Source organism: Phacochoerus africanus, chromosome 3 (genome assembly GCF_016906955.1).
Source record: "Phacochoerus africanus isolate WHEZ1 chromosome 3, ROS_Pafr_v1, whole genome shotgun sequence".
In the NCBI taxonomy this organism is placed as follows: Eukaryota; Metazoa; Chordata; class Mammalia; order Artiodactyla; family Suidae; genus Phacochoerus; species Phacochoerus africanus.
Genome location: NC_062546.1, coordinates 95,915,593 through 95,931,224, shown reverse-complemented (window position 1 = coordinate 95,931,224; position 15,632 = coordinate 95,915,593). Strand labels below are relative to the sequence as shown.

The 15,632-nt window shown below is 37.9% G+C and overlaps 1 protein-coding gene across 1 annotated transcript in view; it reads left to right on the top strand.

The window, feature by feature from the left end:
• PTPN4 (protein tyrosine phosphatase non-receptor type 4) overlaps positions 1-15,632 on the top strand; it is a 223,898-nt gene that overhangs the window by 61,084 nt on the left and 147,182 nt on the right. The window contains exons 3-5 of the mRNA XM_047772185.1: positions 4,263-4,370; positions 14,628-14,670; positions 14,767-14,845. Of these exons, the coding sequence (XP_047628141.1) occupies positions 4,263-4,370; positions 14,628-14,670; positions 14,767-14,845 (230 nt within the window). The remainder of the gene's footprint in view (positions 1-4,262; positions 4,371-14,627; positions 14,671-14,766; positions 14,846-15,632) is intronic.

Sequence of the window (15,632 nt, the reverse complement as noted above, 5' to 3'; positions counted from 1 at the left end):
TTATTTGCCCTTCACTGCTTTGAAGTATTTTTCTCTTACTAGTGAATTCTGTGTTGATAGTTCTTTTCTTACAACACCTAGAAGTTATTGTACCACTTCCCTCTGGTTTTATGGTTGCAGATGAGAAATCTACTCTAATTGAATTGTCATTCCTTATAGGTAAATTCTTTTTCTAGTTGTGTTTTAAGATTTTTTCCTTTTTCTTTTGTTTTCAGTAGTTTGATTATGATGTATCTTGGTGTGGATTTGTTTGGATTCATTTTGATTTGGATCCACTTGGATTCTTGAGTCTGTGCTTTTACTTTCTGCCAAATTTATAAAAATTTCAGCTAATGTTTCCTCAAATATTTTATTATCCTAAAGCCCTTTCTCTTCTCTCTTAGGGACTCTAGTGCTCTGACACTGTTACAGCTTTTTGAGTGTCTCTCTGGGCCTCGTCCTTTTTTTTTTTTTTTTCAGTTTATCTTCTCTGTGTTGTTTAGTTTTGGTAGGTTTTTTTGTTGTTGTTGTTTGTTTGTTTTTTGTCGTTTTGCCATTTCTTGGGCTGCTCCTGTGGCATATGGAGGTTCCCAGGCTAGGGGTCTAATTGGAGCTATAGCTGGCCTATGCCAGAGCCACAGCAACGCGGGATCTGAGCCGCGTCTGCAACCTATGCCACAGCTCACGGCAACGCCAGATCCTTAGCCCACTGAGCAAGGCCAGGGATTGAACCCACAACCTCATGGTTCCTAGTCGGATTCGTTAACCACTGAGCCACAATGGGAACTCCAGTTTTGGTAGTTTTTATTTGTTCTGAAATTCATTGATTTTTCTTTTCTTTCTCATCTTCATTCTTCTGTGGAGCACATCCAGTCAGTTTTCATTTCTCTTACTGTATTTTTTAGTTATATTATTAACATTTGGTTCTTTTATATCTTCTCCTTCTTTGCAGAAATATTCTATTTTTTAAATAGCATTCATAGTGTCTAATTGAAACATTTTCATGATGGCTGATTCAAAATATTTGGGATATAGTCCCAGCATCTGAGTCATATCAGTGTTGGCATCTATTGATTATTTTTTTACATTTTATCAAGATTTTCCTTGTTATGGTTAGAGATTTTAGATAGCATCATGGACATTTGAGCCAATATAGTATGAGACTCTGGATTGTATTCAGTTTTCTTTGTAGCAAGGAATCACCTTGGTATAGGTCCCAGCCTGCTTTTGTGAGTTGCAGTTTGGTTTCCAGAACCTTTGTGTTACTGTTTTGGGCTCCTTTGTGTGTGTGTGTGTGTGTGTGTGTGTGTGTGTGTGTGTTATCCAGAGACCTTACTGAAAATTATGCAGGTACTCCACACTGTAGTTGAGTTTTCAGATCTTTTGCTCTTTCAGTTTTAGTCATTATCAGCTTTGGTCTATTTCATTTGATAATGTGGTTCATTATCTTGGACTTTATTTCAAGGTTTAAGTTACCCTTTTTGTAGCTACTTCTTCTCCCTAATCTTCCTGTTTATTTCTGTTTGGCAGATGCCACCTGTTCCTGCTGGCTGGTGGTGAGAGTAGAAGTCTTGGCTTCCCGCTCAGCTTCTTCTGTCACCACCCCACTGGGGGAGTCTGAGCACTGCCTGTCACCACTAGGCTGAGGTTCATGCTGTGCACTCAGCTTCTGCTGATTCCACCCCTGAGGACATACTGTGTAGTGCAGCTTGCTGTTGGTTGTCAGAGAGTAGAAGACCAGTCCTCCCACTTGCCACCATCTAGGACCAGGAGACACATGGAGCTGTAGGCTCCCTACTTGAATTCTGTGGCACTTCAGGAAACTGGAACCTTCATGCATTGATGATGAGAATGTAAAATGGTACAGCTGTTATGGAAAGGAGTTTGGTGGTTTCTCAGAAAATTAAACAGAAATTCAACATGATCCATCATGTATGTGCCCCAAAGAATTGAAAGCAGATTCTCAAATAGATACTTGTATACCATATTCATGGTGGCATTATTCACAGTACCCAAAAGGTAGAAACAACCCAAATGTCCATCAATTAATAAACAGTGGTATGTCCATATAATGGAATATTACATAACCATAAAAAAGAATTAAATATGGATATGTGGTATAACATGGAACTTTGAAATATTAATGCTAAGTAAAAGGAGCCAGGCACAAAAGGTCACATATTGTTCAGTTTCATTTATATGAAATATGCAGAATGAGTAAATCCATAGAGATAGAAAGCAGTTGAGTGGTTGCCAGGACCTGGGGCAAAAGATACTGTTTGGTAATGAAAATGTTTTGGGATTAGGTAGAAATGATGGTTGTACAATATTGTGAGTGAACTAAATGCAGCTGCATTGAGCACTTTAAAATGGTTAATTGTATATTATGTGAATTTTAGCTCAGCAAAAAGAAATGCAAAGAAAGCCCAAGAGTTCCTTAACCAGGCTGCTACCTTCTTTCACCTTTCAGAGTTTAAAACATTTTAATCCACGTTTTGTTGTTGTTTGTTTGTTTTACTCAGCTGTAGACATAGGAAGAAATGCATCTACTCTGTCTTGTCTCTAGAAGAGTACAGTAGACTCACCTTAGTAGCTTTTTTAAAAGACTAATGCTTGGAGTTCCTGCTGTGGCACAGTGGGTTATGAATCTGACTGTAGCAGCTCAGGTAACTGTGGAGGTGCAGGTTTGATCCTCACCCAACTCAGTGGGTTAAAGACTCTGGCATTGCTGCAGCTGTGGTTTGAATTCAGTCCCTGGCCCAGGAACTTCCATATGCTATGGAAGTGTGGCCATTAAAAAAGTGATAAATAAAAAGGCTAATGCTTGATCTCTGTTCTGGATCAGTTCAATGAGAATGAGAGGGGAGTGGAGGGGGCAGTTAAATCAATACCAAAAATGTTCACAGGTTATTCAGATTGTTCACCATTGTGAAGCACTGTTTGAAGCACATACTTCCAGTCATTGATGAGTTTTACAACTAGCTATTTGACCCACAAAAATGTAAAGGGCAGCTCTTTACGAGGAAGGTTGTTCTTTTGAACATTATCATGTGTGGATATGAATTTTGAAATTGCTGTGACCATCTTCCTAATAGCCTACAAATGTAGCCAACACCAGGAATGCAGATAAAAGAGATGGAAAAAAAACCTGGTACTTGATTACATCTCTCATCTGCTGAACTAGCCAACTCTGAAATCTGTTGTATCTCTCTACTTTCCACTGTGTGAAAAAATATTACATCCTTATTGTTTCAGCTCTTAGTTCTGATTTTAACTTGTAGCTGGAAGCTACCAAACTGCCATAGCTAATATGAGGGGAAATTAGTGGTAAAATAACACCGCTATTTGCTAATGTGTTTTCCTGATATTTGCCTTTTGTAAATAATATTGCACTGAACGTATTGGTATGTATAGCCATTTCTCCCAATATCAGATTTTATTTTTCACTCAGGTTAGGATGCCAGAAGAGGTCAGTAATATTGTTATTGCTCTTGTCTAATATTTCCAAACTGCTTTCCCAGCAGATGATATCTGTCTACAATGTTAGCATTACATACTTTTTCTCTCACTCATTGTATTTTATATTTTGGATTGTTGTTTGCTCATAACATGTCATAGTTTTCCACTTTGATTTCTTTTATTGCTGAACATGTTAATAGTTTCTCTTTGTTTTTACTCATTAGTTACATAGTTGTGCCCCTTGTACCACAGCGTAGTAGCTATTGCACTTAGGGAGGTTACAGTTACTCTTGCTACAGCAGTAGGGCAATAAATAGTGCCTACGTGATAAAATTGGTATGAGGATAAAGTGAGATATTTCTAAAGTTCTCTATATACTTTTATGATTAAAATATTATCATTTTGCTACAAATAATTTTTACTGTTTTTATTTCCTTTTGTGGCATTATTTATTTTACACACAAATTTTAAATTGTATTTAGTCAAATATGTCACTTTCCAGTCATAATTTAAAGGTAAGAATTAAACAGTAAGACAAATGATATATACATGAGTTAATGTGGCAACAATATAAAATTACAGAAATACTACAATAATAGCCTGAAAGCAGAGGCATTTGCAGTCTGAGACATTACTTATAGCTTCATCTTTATTGTGTACTCTTTGAGCCAGTTTGACTATAGTCAGACTTTTTAAGTGTTATGGAACATGTGGAGTCCTTATGTTCAACCAAGTCGTTGGTGTGGAAATAGCTGCCAACTTTAAAAAGAGGAGAAAAGTCAATCTAAAAGTATATAGTTTGATTTCCTTTTATTTTCTTCCAGAAACATGAACAGGGGCAAGTTCTGTTGGATGTAGTCTTCAAGCATCTTGATTTGACTGAGCGTGACTATTTTGGTTTACAGTTGGCTGACGATTCCTCAGATAACCCAGTAAGTTTAAGCTGTTGTCTTGCATTGTCATTTTAGTTTTCCTCTCTTCATAATAAGTTCTTTCTAATTTATAATGTTCACTGGTTTAGTGAGGTTTTTTGGTTTTTTTTTTGTTTTTTTGTGTTTTTTTGAAAAGTTAATTCGAATGATTGGAAGTAATTCTTTTGCCTTTGAATCTCATTTTCTTGGTGCATCTGTTAGGTTATTTCCTTAAGGTTTTCATAATTGTTAAGTCAATCTATAGGTCTAGTGCCATTTTCTCTCTCTGTATGTCTTAGACAACTGAGATGTAAATCTAATTCATACTTGGAGAGAAAATTGGGCAATATTAAAATATTAATATTTAGTGTATCGTGAATCTTACATAAATTAGTCTCCATTAAGATGAAACTAGTTCTTTAAAGCACATTCGTAGCAAGCTGTTTCTAACCAAAATTCTAAATTTTTTAGGTATAGTTTTTCTAAGTAGGAAATGTCAGAGGAGACCCTCTCAGATGACACAGAGATTAAATTTCAGAGGTTTACAGTTCTCAGCCATTAAGTTCCTTAGATTTAACTAATTCCTCAGTAAGTTCAAGAATGATTCTTTTTATTGGAAAGATCCTATCATAGAAATAGAAAATAGCATGTGATGAATAACAGAAAGAGTGAATTCTTTGTAAATTTATATGGTTATAACAATGAAGGGTTCTCACAGAAGAATATGATATCTTTTTGATTAGTACAGGAGATTGACTATTTTGAAGAAAACATTTTGTATAGTTGAGAAAAATTGGGAGACTGAAGAAATGGTTCTCTGAATTAGTGCTTTATTGGTTTTTTTGTTTGTTTGTTTTGTCTTTTAGGGCCACACCCTTGGCATATGGAGATTCCCAGGCTAGGAGTCCAATCAGAACTGTAGCCACTGGCCTATGCCATAGCCACAGCAACTTGGGATCCAAGCTGCATCTGCGACCTACACCACAGCTCACGGCAACGCTGGATCCTTAACCCACTGAGTGAGGCCAGGGATTGAACCTGCATCCTCATGAATCCTAGTCGGGTTCACTAGTCAGGTTCACTGAGCCAGGACGGGAACTCAGAGTCAGTGCTTTAGAAATCACTTGTAAGCCTTATAAATAGAACGGCTATAGAAAAAATAAATAACTCTTGTGAGAAATGTAGGGTTTCTCTCTATCTCTTGTTCTTTTTTTTTGCCTTTTTGCCTTTTTGCCATTTCTTGGGCCGCTCCTGCAGCATACGGAGGTTCCCAGGCTAGGGGTCGAATCAGAGCTGTAGCCACTGGCCTACACCAGAGCCACAGCAGCGCTGGATCCGAGCCGCGTCTGCAACCTACGCCACAGCTCACGGCAATGCCGGATCTCCAACCCACTGAGCAAGGGCAGGGATCGAACCCGCAACCTCATGGTTCTTAGTCGGATTCGTTAACCACTGCGCCACGACGGGAACTCCTATCTCTTTCTTGTTCTTGCTCTAGTTTTCTCTCATGGTTAGGCCCTGGGTCTCTGAATGAATGGTTAATGGAAAGTATATATGAAAAGTTAGATATTACTTTTTCTTGGAATTCCTTATTGATTTTATGTGAAAAACTATGAGGATGATGTGAATAAAATCAAGCAAGGGCCAGCTAGTCCCAGTGGAAATAATTTCTTTTGTACTGACCTAAAATAAAAACAAACTTTCATGACTTCTACTAGATGTCTTGAACTGCCTAGAGGAATAGTGTTATTTCTTAATAAGTAAATGCACATGAAAGTAGAAGGGAGTAGAAGTGTCAGTAATATAACCTTCTACAGAAAGAGAAATTGTAAGCCAGGCAAATACCTGAAAGGTGTCTTCTCCACCTAACTGTGTGCAATATTGAGACTAAAAAGTAGATAATTTGTAGATTATCTTGCTGATACTCATAGGTCAGACCCTCTAGATATAAGCCTGTCTTTAGATGCATTGAGGAAGTGACGGTAGAAGAAAAGAGACTAGCTGTGTGTTACATAGTCACTGCCATGGCTGTAAAACTCCATCGTGCCTAAGAAAGTGTTCCAGGATGACTCATATTGAAACCACATATATTACAAGAAGTAAAAATTCTGTCACATAAATTTGTATACAAGACATTCTACTCAACACAGCAGGATGAATGAGAGGAAGCAGAGGTGTGCTGAGCTGGTTTGATTTTTTTGCCATCTCTTACTTTTTCTTACATTGCCTTACTTTTCTATCTCAAGCATTCCTTCCGAAATAAGATATATTTCTAGGGACCAATTTCTATAATCATCCAAAATAATTCTTCCCCTCAGATTAGAATCATACAATTTTAAAGACCTCAAAGAAGCTTTAGAGATTATTTTACCTACCACCCTGATTTTTCATGAGAAATTATCCCAGTCTAGGGAGATAAAGCTTAAACTACTTGCTGGTATTGATGAGACTAGATGTGGGTCTCCTGACTCCCCCTGCAAGTCTTTTCTGCTGTATTTAAATATTCAGAAGAATCTGTAAAATGCCCAAATGTGTCTAAGGAAGGACCTTTAGAACACAAAGGTAATTGTCTCGTTTGGTTGTCAGTATGAAATATGTCATGACTTTGAGGATAATTAATGGACTGAGGGAAGGAGATGCAATTTTTAAAAAGAGAAAGGAGTAAGGGAGTAATGTTTATGAAACATCTATTGTGGACTTGTTAGTAAACCATATTCTCACAATAATCTTGTGGAAGTATCATTAAAATTCTCTTAAAGATGGAAAACTGAGGCTTACAAAACTTGTTTAATTGCACAGATAATTAAGTAGCTGAGAAAGGATTTGAACTCAAATCTGAATCCAGAGCCTTTATTTTCTCTACTGCAGAGTGTTGCTTCCCAAGAGATAATGGTACAGATGCACAGGATTTATAAAAATGCACATATAGAGGAGAGGAAGTAATCATGCAGTAAAATTACCAGCAGTGATCATAAAGAATTTGGTAATATTCCTAAAGAATTAGTCCTTGTCAAGTCTTATTCAGAATTTTTTCATCCTAAAGCTCATCTAGTTATATATACTTATGTTTGTATATGTATTATGTATAAATGTATATGTTGCATATATACTTTATATATATACTGCATGTTAGTTTTAGAAGATCAGAGTTAATATTGTCTTAGGCACATGTATATGTAGAAATTAAATTAATCAGGTTTGTAATTGATAAACTAAAAAAGCACCTAGCACTTTATTATAGTCTTATATGTAACAAATACAGAATCTTGACTATCCTTTACTTTAAACTCTTCCTTGGCATTGAGTTCCAGTGCAACAAATAAAATTACTTAAAAGTAATGACTTTTGAAATTTCTTCTGATTTCATTTAAAAACTACTTATCACAACTTTAGCTTTTAGCATAATGTCTTGTGTAAGAGTAGTATTCAGTAAATGTGTACTGCGTGAGTGAGCAAAATATGAACAATGTGGTTGTAATTCATTATCCACAATGTCTTTAATTTTGTAAGCACTTAAAGGTGGCTCTACATTAGTGGCCTTTATCAGCATGATGTTCATGAGAGCTTTGAGATTATATTACTCATGTGCATCATGAGTACTATATGTACTTTTTTTTTTTTTTTTTTGCCTGCAGAGTGAGTTACTGAGCCCTTCAGTGGGACAAAGACTAGATTATCAATTACTACTGACCTGTTCTTTCTGCAGTGTCAGCCTTCTGATAGTTTGTGTTGTGGTTATAATATTTTACGGGTTCTCACTACTGTTTCTATATCCGCGAACCTTGTGGGTTTCAAACATGAACTAAATCAGAATCACCTGAAGGCTTTTTATGATACAGATTTCTGGGCCCTATGCCTAGAATTTCTGATTCAGAGAGTCTGGGGTGTAGCTTAGTAATTTGCTTTTCAAACAAATTCCCATGTAATGCTAATGATGCTAGCCCAAGGAACCTCATTTTGAAAAGTGCTGCTCTAACCCAATATGCTGTTATGTAAGAAATAATTTATAGAGACCTGCACTCACCCACAGCATATGGAAGTTCCCAGGCTAGGGACTGAATCCCAGCTGCAGCTGCTGGCCTATGCCACAGCCACAGCAGTGCCACAGCTTGTGGTAATGCTGGATCCTTAACCTACTGAGCGAGGCCAGCTATCCAACCCACATCCTTAAAGATACTAGTCGGGTTCTTAATCTGCTGAGCCACAACAGGAACTCCATTTGAAGATAATTTTTACATAACAAAATTCTTGAATTATGTCGTCAGGTTTGAGGAAATACAGAGGTCACAAGGAGGATGTCTTATTTCATCAAGCCATGTTTTAGTACAACATGATTGTGAAAATGCTTGTTTATATTTCTCTCATGATCCTTTCATCTGTTTCTACTATAATACTTTAATTCAGGCTCTTATTACCTTTTGTGTAAACCTCTTTGGTAGCCTGCCAAATGTTAGATCTTTGTTTCTGATCTCTTTTTACCCTGTTCCATTTTGAGAGGGAATGACAAAGGGATCTGGGGTGCAGACAAGTATTTCCGGGAGAATCAGCACCATATGCTGAGTTCCAGAGTGAAGAGTGAGAATTGTTGCGTTTGAGGAACTGAAAAAAAATTTATACCCATCAATGGAATATAGAATAGGAAGAGAAGATGGATCAAAGATGAGATTTGAGTAGTACAGTAGATCGGGGCTTTTAATCTATGGTAAGATTATTCTGGCCCAAGGATTTATTTACACAAATAACGTGAAACTTGTATTTTAGACATATCACTGGTTACAGTATAGCCGATGACAAATAAAGTTGCAAACTACAGACATTTGGGAGATGGTTGCAATAGTGAAGTTACCGAATTGGCTGTGGGTGGTAAGTGCTCAAGACATTTAGGAGATAAAGTCAATAGGACTAAAGTAGAGTAGGTTTGTGAGGGAAAGAGTGAATTCAAAGAGTTTAATACCTTACATTCTCTCTTTTGCAACTTGGTAGGTAGGAAAGCTATTCGAATGGTATTGTTGGTTTTCAGTTACCAGTTGTTTATCACTAGCACATATAGAAATACAGTTTATTTATTTATTTTTTTGCCTTTTTGCCATTTCTTGGGCTGCTCCCTCGGTATATGGAGGTTCCCAGGCTTAGGGATCTAATTGGAGCTGTTGCTGCTGGCCTACGCCAGAGTCACAGCAACTCAGGATCTGAGTTGTGTCTGTGACCCACACCATAGCTCATGGCAACACTGGATCCTCAACCCACTGAGCAAGGCCAGGAATTGAACCCGCAACCTCACAGTTCCTGGTTGGATTCGTTAACCACTGCACCACTGTTTTTCCTTCTTTATTGCATGGCCAAGACTGCCAGGACCAGGATGAATGGAAGTGATGGGAACAGATGACCTAGCCTTGTTCCCTGTCTTAGGTGGAAAGTGTTCAGTGTTTCACCATTAAGTATGCTTTTAGCCTGAGGGTTTTTTTAAAAAAAGCATTAGTATAATTGAAGCATAATTTATGTAGAATAAAATTCAGTACCCATTCATGACAAAAACTTAATAAACTTAGTAGAGAAAGAAATGTTCTCACTCTGATAAATGACATCTACAAAACTCTTACAGGCACATCAGGGAAATATAAAGTAAAACCACAATGAGAGGTTACTACACATCCACTAGAATAGTTAAAAAGTTAGAATCTCACAATACCAAGTTTTGGCAAGGGTGTGGAACAACTGATAAGAATGGCTGGTAGGACTTTAAAAGGATACAACCACTTTGGAAAGCATAGTTTAGCAGTTTCTAGTAAAATTAAACAGATTTAATATATTCCAGCAAGCAACCTCACTTTTGGATATTTATCCAAGAAAGATGAAAACATGTTATATGAAACTTTGTACATCAATGATCCTAGTAGCTTTATTCACACTTGAATTAACTTTAATATCCATCAGTAAGTGAATGGATGAAAAATAATTGTTTTATTTTTATGTAATGGGCTACTACATGACATATTCTATTAGTCCACATATGTTAAATTGTAGAATGAGCAAAACTCATACGTAGTGACTGAAAGCAGACCAGTGAGTGCTGGGGGGCTGGGGGACTGATTGCACAGGGAAGCAGGAATATCTTAGAGTTTTAGAAATAGCTTGGTTGTGGAGGCGGTAGTGACGCTCTGTCTGTGTTGGTCACAACCTGTACTGTGTATTGAAATGAGTGCAGTCTGGCTGGATCCAAGGTCCATGTTCTGTTTCCCTTTGGGCGGGCAGTTACCTCTATTTATTTCTTTAAGTTTCCAACTGCTTCTTTTTCTTGGGGTTTTGGGGTCTTCCTGTGCATGCAAAAGTTTGTCAGCCAGAGTCAAGGAGGCTTTTACATACAGATTTTCAAGTTAATCCCTTCTGCTGCTTCCTCCCTTTCAGGATTTCCTCCTCAATTTTCTGGGAGCTCTGCTCCTCCTGCCACTGACGCTTCAAGTTAGTAATGTTTGCCCCTGCCTTGTGCAGAATTTGAGATTGCCCTTAGGCAAAAAACTACAAATGTATAAATCTCACCCATTGAAGTTTTCCTGTTTTCAAGAGTAGACTTAGCTCCTATTTCTTCTGCCTGCTTTTCATTGCTTTCCAATGACAAATATAGTAAACACATACAGAATAAAATGAGTGTCATGAGCAGACAAGAAATCGTAAGAATTTCTTAGAAGATTTAGTGCTTGCAAGGATTGGTGGAAGAATTAGAGGAAAAACCTCACCCCCCAAAAATGTAGGAGAGGAATATTGTATAAGCAGAAGAGTTTTTAGGATAATGTGAGTACAGTTTATCAAAATAATTAACTGACAAACCGTTGGAAACAACTAGGCTGCTTAACCCCCTCTTTTTTTCTTTTCTTTAACTGAACAGAGGGCAGCAGGTACAGTTTCCTTCTAGAATATGTTTGTATGTTTGGGATGAAGGTGGAGAGAACTCATTTTTTTTCTTGGTGATATAAGGATTCTGTCTTGAGAGTCCAAATGAGAAGTTGGAAAACTTTTTACAACCAGTAAGACTCAAAGCTGAACAAACAATATCAATAGCTCTCTGTAACCAATTAGGAGACACAGTGCAACAAAATAGCAAATTAAATAGGTTTTCTTTTGAAAACCCAAATCCATTGAATATCTATGGATAAACTTTTGACATTAGGTGTGTCAAAACCTGTTAGAAGAAAGCTGTAAAACTTTACAGGAAAAGCCAATGGAGCTATGACTGAGTGGAGAAAGACCAGGTTCAGGATGAGGAGGACTCAGTGCTGTGCAGAGCTCAGTGCTCCCAGTTTCATGGGTAAGTTCAGTGCACTTGCTAGTTAGAATCTGTGCTGAACTTTTGGGGTGAAGGGAGTGAAATTGACACTGCGACCCTCAAGTTTACCTTGCTCCATCTTCATGATTTGAGGCAAGAACCTAAGTTCTTATCCAATAATTGACATCGTTAATGAAGTCTGTCACATTTCCCAGTGCTTATTATCACACTCCTCCTAAACTGTGGCACTTAACACATCTACTTGTGTTGGTAGATATGTCTTTATCTCTGGTGTCAGAATATTTTGAGGGGGAGGTGAGTGAGGAAGACAGGCTCTGGGTAATTAACTGGTCCCAAATTTCAGTTTTAGACAGACATTTTAAAATAAATGTATTTTATGGTTTATACCTTATATTTCTAGAAAATATGAAGAGAAAAATCACTAGATTAATAGATGGGGTGGAACTGTGGATAAGTGGATGAATACATAGGGGAAACAGATGTGTTAAGTAGGGATGAAAACCATGGTCAGTGGTAAAGAAATGGATTCCTACCACCACCGATTGTTGAGTCAGTCATCAGGTTTAGTTCTTCACCAGGTATTTTTAGTCGATATTTATATGTCATGTTCTGTGCTGGGTACTCATTGTTCAGCTTTGAATGAATCAGATTTTATTGCTTACCTTATGGAATTCCTTATCTAAGGAAGAATAGGCAATAAAAAAGTGAAACAAACATATTGCAATTAAGAAAATATTATGGGAGTTCCCGTCGTGGCGCAGTGGTTAACGAATCCGACTAGGAACCATGAGGTTGCGGGTTCGGTCCCTGCCCTTGCTCAGTGGGTTAATGATCCGGCGTTGCCGTGAGCTGTGGTGTAGGTTGCAGATGCGGCTCGGATCCCACGTTGCTGTGGCTCTGGCATAGGCCGGTGGCTACAGCTCCGATTCAACCCCTAGCCTGGGAACCTCCATATGCCGCAGGAGCGGCCCAAGAAATAGCAACAACAACAACAACAACAAAAAAGACAAAAGACAAAAAAAAAAGAAAATATTATGAAGGAATGTGATGTTCCTTACCTATTTGTAGAAAATGACCAAGTAGATAGGCACTTGGTGACATACTTTTGATAGGGTGGTCAGTGAAGGCCTTTTCTGAGGAGGTGGTGTTTAGGCTGAGACTTACAGGTAATGAAAGAAGTCAGCCATGGGGAAAGCTGGAGGACGTTTTGTGCATAAGGAATCTTGAGATTGGAGGCCCCAAGACGGCGTCCTTGAGAATCAGAAAGGAGGCCGTTGTGGTTGGAGCCCAGGAAATTGAGATGGAAGAAGGAGAGACTGTGTGAGCCAAAGTAAGGCCTTTGGACCTTACATTGAGAAATTATCAAGAGATATTCATTAAGCAAAAGAGTGACAATTTTAAAAGACTACTCTCGCTTCTGGAGCATGAAGAAGATGATGGTAAGAAAAGAAGCGAGGACCACAATTAAGAGGCTGTGGCCATTGCAATCCCAGAGATAAAAACGGTGGCAGGATAGATGGAGGACAGTGTGAAGGTAAAATCAGTTGGATTTGATGTGTGGGAGGTTATGGATGATGGAAAGGAAAGATTCATGGACTACTTCTAGCCACTTGTTAAAATCCATTTGAGTGCTCTGCCTGGAATCCAGCATGCATGATAGAAGAAAGGTTTACAAGTAATGACATATAAGCTTATATTTGTGTAGTGCTTTCAAAATACTTCCACATCTATTACTTCATTTGGGGTTCTTCAATTTTTTTGAAATGTTGAATTGAGTTACAGTTTTCCTGAAACAGAGCTTAACTGGCATCAGGAAGTGTTGAGACTACTTAAAATTTTCACACACAAAAAGCAGTCCTTCCCCAAATTAAGCATTACCTCTTTAAAAATTAATGGGAGGAGGAGTTCCCGTTGTGGCACAGTGGTTAACGAATCCGACTAGGAACCATGAGGTTGCTGGTTCGGTCCCTGCCCTTGCTCAGTGGGTTAATGATCCAGCGTTGCCGTGAGCTGTGGTATAGGTTGCAGACGCGGCTCGGATCCCGAGTTGCTGTGGCTCTGGCGTAGGCCGGTGGCTACAGCTCCGATTCAACCCCTAGCCTGGGAACCTCCATATGCCGCGGGAGCGGCCCAGGAAATAGCAACAACAACAAAAACACACACACACACACACACACACACACACACACACAAAATTAATGGGAGGTGTTGTTTTGGGGGAGTGAGGGAGGAATATTTTGTTTTCTTTGAAAGTAATAGAGTAGGAATTAACAAAATTTTTCATAAGAGTAGATTTTCATGGTATGTGGTTAAATGAATGAGAGCATAAATCCAAGCATTGTTTTTATGAAAGCTAAAGAGAATTTTTTTTCTTTTTTTTTTGTTTTTTGTTGTTGTTGTTGTTGCTATTTCTTGGGCCGCTCCCGCAGCATATGGAGGTTCCCAGGCTAGGGGTTGAATCGGAGCTGTAGCCACCGGTCTACGCCAGAGCCACAGCAACGCGGGATCCGAGCCGCGTCTGCAACCTACAGCACAGCTCACGGCAACGCCGGATCATTAACCCACTGAGCAAGGGTAGGGACCGAACCCGCAACCTCATGGTTCCTAGTCGGATTCGTTAACCACTGCGCCACGACGGAAACTCCATAAAGAGAATTTTTAAAACTTGCCAGTCTGTTTCATAATATAGTTAACAGAATAACTTCATATTGCTGTAATTATTGAGCATTTTTACTTTTGGAATAGAGTTATTGCTTACAATATAACAATGAGAAAGTAAAACCAAAACTTAAAGCACAAATGCATACAGTACTTTCTAGCACAATTTTGGTGTATTTGGTATGAGAATCTGTAATTTAGTGATTTTTTTCCCCCCTACTTAGGCCTTTTCAGAAATGCAGCTTTTAGCATTAATCTTCAAATGGAACAGATTTGTAAGAATTGATGTATTAGCTCCTCAAGGAAAAAAGAAATCAGTCTTATTATTTATTTTTCAGAGGTGGCTGGATCCAAACAAACCAATAAGGAAGCAGCTAAAGAGTGAGCAAACATATTTATTGATTTATACAAGTATACTTTTTAAAGATAAAGGATTAATATAATCTGATTAATTAGAACTGCTTTTATTAATTCTAGGAGGATCTCCTTACAGTTTGAACTTTAGAGTCAAATTTTTTGTAAGTGACCCCAACAAGTTACAAGAAGAATATACAAGGTGGGTTTATGCAGCATATCTTTACTTGAAAATATTGTCAAAACTATTATGAAATTTTGAAATTAATTAGGCAAAAATAGATTACCTACCATGACATATTTCTTAGTTTCCCAGCCAGCACACAGAAAGGGTTACAATATTTCAAGATGTTTCCTCCTTTCCTTTTGGATGGCTGGGAGGGCTTTAAGAGATTGAAAGCCTAGGGCCACCCTGTTCAGCCATAAGCAGCTTCCTGAGGCATATCAATGTTAATATTTTTTACTTGTTGAAAAAATGGTTAACAAACACTGTTTTAACTAATTGAAGTAATTAGATGATGCTGCAGTTGTCTTCAAGGGATTCTGCATAGTGAGAACTGTGTCTACTTTTTTTTCATGCAAAACATATTTTATATCTATTTTATTTCCATTGAGGAGAACATAGAATTTATAAAATACGTAATGACCATTATGTATAGGAACAGTGGTCAACGGGTGTCTTTTTGTGAAGGATGTTGTCAGAGTGTGCATTGGCACATTCAGGCCTGTAAATGCCCACTTTGCTGACCATTTTAAGTCTGATCTTAATTTACAGTTAATTTTGTTGTCACTTCTGCTTGACGAAGTGTACACAAGAATGAGCGAGATGAGAGTTTTGATGGTGAGTAGACATTAGGTGAACTGTTTAAGGTGGAAATAGTGGGGAATAATCAGTGTGGTAAGTGTCATTATTAAAATAACCTGAATGATAACCGTGTGTATTGTTTGAAAGATAGAATTAGTAATTAGCCTTTTTAAAAAAGAATTAA